The 7,495-nt window shown below is 41.7% G+C and overlaps 1 protein-coding gene across 1 annotated transcript; it reads left to right on the plus strand.

Moving 5' to 3' along the window:
• The first annotated feature begins 645 nt into the window (after positions 1–645).
• Positions 646–5,827, plus strand: LOC139405979 (zinc finger protein ZIC 5-like). Its single transcript, XM_071148438.1, has 2 exons — positions 646–1,747; positions 3,452–5,827. Exons 1-2 carry the CDS (start codon positions 685–687, stop codon positions 3,889–3,891), a joined length of 1,503 nt encoding a protein of 500 aa, XP_071004539.1. The 5' UTR covers positions 646–684; the 3' UTR covers positions 3,892–5,827.
• The last annotated feature ends 1,668 nt before the right edge of the window (positions 5,828–7,495 follow it).

The following is a 7,495-nucleotide window of genomic DNA, read 5'->3' on the forward strand; positions in this document are numbered from 1 at the left end:
GCAATTTCAAGCTTCCCCTATGGGCGTTAGTCTCGGGTACAAAATAAGTTGTTTCAGACCATGGCTTTAAATGTATTTGATTGGCTAATTATCTCCATTATTATTTATTTGTATGAATTTAATTTTACCTGAATAAAAGTCCACGTATTTGAGTTATGCGGAAAAAAAGGTGTTTTCCACATTGGGGTTACGCCAATCACTGGAAAAGAAAAATAAGAGATGAACGTCTGTATAGCCTACTGTAGACGTCCTACATTGTATCCACATGCGCCAGCCCCCAGTAAACACCCAGGGCATAAACATATTTACTGGTAACTTCGTGAGTAGGCCTACAACATTTTGGAGTCAACAGCGATAAAGAGAGCGAGGGGGCGGAACCCCGCTGAGCCCCTGCGCTGAACTACAGCCAATCGCTTCGTTCTCTTAACTGTCAGTCACCTAAATCCGTCCAATACCCGCAGTGCCATTTCTAAACTGTATTCCCTACTGCGTCCTCCAACTGTTGTATGTTCTGCCAATCGCTTGAGGACAGAGTGGGAAAAGGAACAAGCAGAGTTAGAGGCAGGACAAAATAAGTTATATAGACCGCATATATACATATATTTTAATGTTTTAGAAAATCGCGGTGGCGGGGGGGAGAAACAATAGTGGTTAGAGTGGATGGACTTGACAGTGTAGTTAGTAATGGAGTCCCCTTTGAGCAAGAGGAATCCAGCGATAAGATTAGCGGATTTGGCAGCGACTCAACCTCTTCCTCATCAGAATATGACAGGCTTCCCGGGGCTAGGGGGGCATCACCCTCACTCCCACCATGCTCACCACCACCCTGGAGAGATGGGCAACGACCCCGGAGTGGCACTCACTCCATTTGGACCCGAGCACATGGCACAGACAAATGCTCTCAAACTTAGCCCCTCTCAGCATATTCAGAGCTATCCTGAAGCCCAGACCGTCGCAGTGGCAGCAGCATCCTTCACTTCTACTCAGACCACAGTTGGTTACCCCGTGGCTCCTCACCCAGGCTACTCTAACAGCAGGGACTACATCCTCAGGAGAGAACTCTCAGCTTCGGCTATGCATGCACTTGGCGACCAGCATAGTTCAGCCTCCTCCCCTCATCACCATGGCATGTTCATCTCCCCAACAGGTGCTTATGGGCATGCCGAGACTTGTGCCCTTCCACTTTTCTCTGGACTCCATGACCAGGCAGCACCAGGTGCCCACCACCACCACCATCACCATGCCCTCAACGGGCAGATGCGTTTGGGTCTACCGGGGGACATCTACGGCAGGCCAGAGCACTTCGTCCACAGGCCCGAGCATTATGGACCTTCTTCCCTCCACAGCTACAACTCCATGAACCTCAATGTGAACATCGCTTCTGCTCCTCACGGAGCCGCGGGGGCGTTTTTGAGATACATGAGGCAGCCCATCAAGCAAGAGTTAATCTGCAAATGGATTGATCAAGAGCAAACTTCAAAGAAGCCCTGCTCCAAAACTTACAGCACCATGCATGAGTTGGTCAACCATGTCACCGTGGAGCACGTTGGGGGACCGGAGCAGAGCAGTCACGTCTGCTTCTGGGAGGAATGTCCACGCGAGGGGAAAGCTTTTAAGGCGAAGTACAAACTAATAAACCACATCCGAGTTCACACGGGAGAGAAACCCTTCCCTTGTCCTTTCCCCGGCTGTGGAAAAGTGTTCGCTCGCTCTGAGAATCTAAAGATTCATAAAAGGACACACACAGGTCAGTGAAAGTGCGCCTGAATTATTTTAGAGCTGAATCAAAAAACAGAAATAGATATATTTAATCATAGTAGATTAGAAGCTTTGACACTGTTAAAGAAACTTTTCGTTGTAGACAACAAATATGTATTGTAAAAAGTTTTCATTTTAACTGCTGGCGGGCATCTGGTGACCATGCGTAAAAGTAACGGGAACGAGATTTAATCGAATAGAAGTAACTATTCATACAGTCGAGCCAAGGCATCGCCTGATTTGATGTACAGTTTCTGAAACATAAGCATGTTAGACATTGAACTAGACGTGGGTGGTTATGCCATATGTTTTGTGAACCTTGCTTACGCATTTCCAAGTGAGTGAATACCAAGTGTATTCCGTAGAAGACGTTTACGCCTATATGGCTCATGTTACTGCTATATCGAATCGTCGCAACAGAAAAAAAACATCCTCTCAATCTCTATGTACTGATTTTATACGTTACTATATCGAGCTCCGGGTGAAAATTAAACCATATATTTTTGGTTGAAGTTATAACAGTTTTAGACTGTTATAGGCTGATGATAACCACATCGAAACTTGACTCACAATCATTTCAGGCTGAAGATAAACAACAAAGCGATAACGGGCCACTGGGGCTTGCTTTTCTTCCTAATTGATATACAGTAGCCTATAACTTGCCATTAAAGGCCAACAACAGCAATGGCGTTAATGCAAGACAGTCTAAACACGTGTAGTATGATGCAATACAGTATGCAGTGCCGCGCGTGCTATGTTACCGAATAGCCTGCAAAGCATACCAACTTTCCAACTTATAACTCACACGACTACTTATTCAAGATGAAGCCAGTATGTCATTAAGGATTAAGGGCTGGCCTGTTTGGAAAGCAAATGGCTCCCAAGACTGGTGTGTGCCCAGTGGGAAGGGACTGCTCCAACACCATGTCCATGCTTTGAAGGCATGAGATCTTGATAGCCTGGTGTATGATTTGTATATTTTGAATCGTCCATTTTACAATCGTAAAATATTTTTACAATACAAGCATTACACCATATAGGATTATCTTTATAAAAAAATACATTCATTTAGGCCTACAAATGCACTTGTTTCCTCATTACACATTTCCCCCACGCCTTCACGCAGAATAGCCCACGGGCCACCCTATGTTTCATGTAAGTGAGTCAGTCAGGAACATGCCTAGTACATGTGGGAGAGGAGTGGCGGCGGGTGTAGATGTATAATAGATATGGTATGTCGGACAGGAAGCCCTTGCGGCAGAATGGGCTGCCACACCGACCATTTATGGAGTAATTACTGCGGGAAGTGGTATGTTACCAGGCAGTTAAGCCATGGATTCAATTATAGTCCTAGTTTGGGTAGAGCATGTGTACGTTCCTGTTGAATAAGTGGAAAAATCCATAATAGTTTGTATAGGCCAAATTAAAAGGAATTGACATTGCAGTTTGCTGGGAATATATTGTATGCTATAGATTTGATGTCATAAAAATGGTTAATGATCCCATCCATTTGGTAACTTTATTATTCTCCTTGGACTTTGACGAAATGCTTTTATAAAGGCCAATATAAAATGTCTTCATCATGTTTTTAAAACACAAAGTGCACATTATGTTATGGTACATGCACCCTTTCCGGAGAGTTATTGGATACGAGTAGCCTAATGATAAATGTCTCCATCTCCATCTCTTCCAGGAGAGAAGCCTTTCAAGTGCGAGTTTGACGGCTGCGACAGGAAATTCGCCAACAGCAGTGACCGGAAGAAGCACTCCCACGTCCACACGAGTGACAAGCCTTACTACTGCAAAGTCCGAGGCTGTGACAAGTCCTACACGCACCCCAGCTCGCTGCGAAAGCACATGAAAGTCCATTGCAAGTCGCCCCCGCCCCCTTCCGCCAACGCTTCGTACCATTCCTCTACAAACCTTCTCAGTGCGCCCCTTTCTCCTGCCTCCGAACCGCACAGGAACCGGTCAGCAAATCTCTCGCCTCAGGTTACCAACCTTAATGAGTGGTACGTGTGCCAGGGGAGCGGGGGACCCAACCATCTCCACACCCCATCCAGCAATGTGCCAACGACGGACTCGGAAGAGGAGGACACTTTCAGAAATTCAGACCCAAGGACAATGCTCTAATGTTTACAAACAGAAGAAGAAAAATAATTGCCCAAATTGTCTCTCAAATGTGTATATGTGTAGTAGCCTAACGCTTCGAACACACCAACAGTGTATTTGTGCGAAATAAGACGCAGCATAATCTGGATATGTATGCAACAACAGTTCACAACATTCACCTTCTGCTACCATTACTGTCAGGCTGTAAACACATACAGTTTGACCCATACGTTCGATAAATCAACGTATGCACCAAACCGAACGCACTGCAACTGCCTCTGCAACGCAATGCTGCAAGGCAAACGCAGCGTTTCATTGGAAATGAGTGTAATTCTGTTGTACCAAAATGCAAATACACTGTCAGTGTGATCGAAGCGTAAGACCTAATAAGTGCATGAGGACTGTACTGGCTGTAAGCATATCAATTGGACTTTATATGAAGCAAGAAATAGCGCCGCGGATGTCAGATGATGAATAACAACAACTGCCTTTAAAACGTGCCCTCTTTGTTTCCTTTCTAAAGAGCTGAATGTATCGACATATCAACAAGTCTCAACATAGAAAAGCTACAATCACCAGTATTATTTGAGAAAAGGAAATCATATATATTAAAAGGACCAAGAGAAGCCTAAATATAGGTTACTGGAAACATAAATACAATGTAATTCGTAAGGATAAAAGCCTTTGGAAAAACACCTACATAGCCTACATATGCGGGCTACATTTACATCATGCATCTTTTAACATGATTAAGTCATAAGTTCTTAATTAGGCTTACATTGACATTGTCCATATGATCGCAACCCCTCGAAATGTAACATGTCTTATTCGTCAATGTCTAATCTCTGACAGAAGGGAGAAAACAGACGTTGTTGCTCACGCAAAGTACATGAGCCTTGAACACTAAACATCCCAAAATGGTGGAGTTGCATTACATTTTTCTTCTGAATACCTCACAGTAGATGCGAGAACTAATTTAAACATCCAATTGAATTTCGAACACCTGCAGAGAGCGAGAGACATGTCGCACACACATGACCCAATTAAGTCATAAATAGGAATCAAAATAATAATGGCTAACAGCTAAGTGTAAAGTTAAAGGGTTCATATGTAGTTTTGATATTAATACAATGACTAAGTTAGGATATATATTTTTTGTCCTAGGCTATTTAAGAAGTATTTAAGACTATATTTGATGCAAAAAAATTACACCAGTGTTTTTCACTCGTTAAAGAGTAGCCTACGAATAAGTCCTCCGAGACCATAAATATGTACACTGACAGATTTTGTCCCTAACGGTCGGATTTGTATATAATTGTATTATTGCTCGTGATTGTTGTTCTTAGTCTTAATTACGAAGAATGTTGTTTTGTACATTGTAATTTATTTGCTGGTATTAATGTTGTAATGGATTTACAGAGACACCAAAGAATAATAATATACATTTTGGTGAATAAGTAGTAGCTTACTGATTGATGCTTTTGATCTTGTTCTGTAAAAGAAAAAGTATTATTCTTTACTTGAATATAGGCAGTGTAAAGTATTATTCTTTACTTGAATATAGGCAGTGTAAAGTATTATTCTTTACTTGAATATAGGCAGTGTAAAGTATTATTCTTTACTTGAATATAGGCAGTGTAAAGTATTATTCTTTACTTGAATATAGGCAGTGTAAAGTATTATTCTTTACTTGAATATAGGCAGTGTAAAGTATTATTCTTTACTTGAATATAGGCAGTGTAAAGTATTATTCTTTACTTGAATATAGGCAGTGTAAAGTATTATTCTTTACTTGAATATAGGCAGTGTAAAGTATTATTCTTTACTTGAATATAGGCAGTGTAATGTGAAACGTCCCTCCTCTCGCATGCCCTTTGCAGTGACTGTGTTTTTCTCTATGAGGTGCGTGGTGCCGTTGGTTATGTTGGATAAAAAGTGATGAAACAGCTATGATTGTGCAGACCCTTGATGTTCGTGATCCAATTGACAGTATAAATTCAAGCTAGAGCTGAATAAACACACAAGGCCGAGTTAATAGGTGTTTTTTGGTTTACATAACTTTATTGTTTCTTCGTTACATTCAGGAGGCCTGCCAGTGCCGGATGCCATTCCTTAAACAAGAAGATATATAATGTACTTGTTTACATGCAGTAAATGCAACTACTGGTAAAATCAGTTGTTTTATTTTTTTTATTTAACTAGGCAAGTCAGTTAAGAACAGTTAACAGTGGGTTAACTGCCTTGTTCAGGGGCAGAACGACAGATTTTTACCTTGTCAGCCCGGGGATTCGATTTTCGGTTACTAGTCCAACGCTCTAACCACTAGGCTACCTGCCGCACCTTGTAAAGCTGTTATCACATTAGTATAGCCTACAGAAGATCGAAGTAACTTAGGCTCCAAACACATTGCAAAAGAAAAATGCATAATTATTGACAGTTAAAGTTTTCACTATTGAGTGGTAACTCACATACAACAGGCCCAAGAAGGGGCTGGCATAAATAAACCAATCAGAAGGGCAAATGGGGAAACGTATATCCCCTTAATGGGTCTCTAAAAATTGGGACAGCACAAGCAACCGAGGCATGAATCATTCATGGTAAAAAAAAAAAGACAATAGAAAAGATCTGACAATACGCAGGACCTTGTACGAAGTATATAAAACAAGTCCCCGTCTTATTTCCTCCATTAAAAGGCACAATCTCACTTTAAACGTCGCCCCTGTCCAATGTATAGAATTCAAATTGACCAAAGCGAGTTCTGCACCACTTCAAAGGCCTGATATACTTCTGAGCCGAAGGCCCGCCGCTTTGACACTCTTCATGGTGCGTTAGGAATTCTATGACAATTGGGGAGCGAGCCGCTCACATTTGAATATGTCTGGTAAAAAAAACACTAACTGCCACTAAATGGACGATCATCAAAGAGCACAGTGCACCTTCTCCCCCAAAAAGCCTCATGTGTCGACACAGACAGCCCTATATTTTCACATAAAAGGGCAAAACAAGAACAACACAGGCTGTTCTTGTTTTGTCCCCATATATTGTTTACAGAAAATGGAATGCAGGGACACACTCTATTGTTGTTTTGCTCTTTTTTACGTGAAAATGTATGGTGCTATAGGATGGGCAAAGAATAGGCAAAAAAGGTGAATTTATATATTCAGGCCTACAATCGGCACAGGTGAACTTCAATTGTCTCAAATAGTGTGCCAATTACAATTAAATGAGTGAAATAATAGAATACTTGATTCATTGCTGCCTTTGCACTCCATAAGTAACATTTGTGAGAGTGTTTAGTGTTTATCCCTTAGCATGAGACGGCCTCTTGAGTCTTGTTTCTGTGTCATGTAGAACAAGCTGCAAAAAGAGGATGCGAGGGTTGCTGCGCATCCATCTCTGAACAGAACCCCCCCCACAAACAAGCACCTAATCAACCGGTGCTAAGTTTAATTCCACACCAAGTGAAGAAGCAGACGTATGTGTTTAGATGTAGGCTTGCCAACCAATATGAAGCACAAATTGCTATGACAATTGATCAACGCAACAAAAAAATGACATAATCTCTCATATGAATCTCCATCACAAGGCAGTTAAATTGACCTTGCTTGAAACGTTGGTTAAGTCA

The sequence above is a fragment of the Oncorhynchus clarkii genome, chromosome 3 (genome assembly GCF_045791955.1).
Source record: "Oncorhynchus clarkii lewisi isolate Uvic-CL-2024 chromosome 3, UVic_Ocla_1.0, whole genome shotgun sequence".
Classification (NCBI taxonomy): domain Eukaryota; kingdom Metazoa; phylum Chordata; class Actinopteri; order Salmoniformes; family Salmonidae; genus Oncorhynchus; species Oncorhynchus clarkii.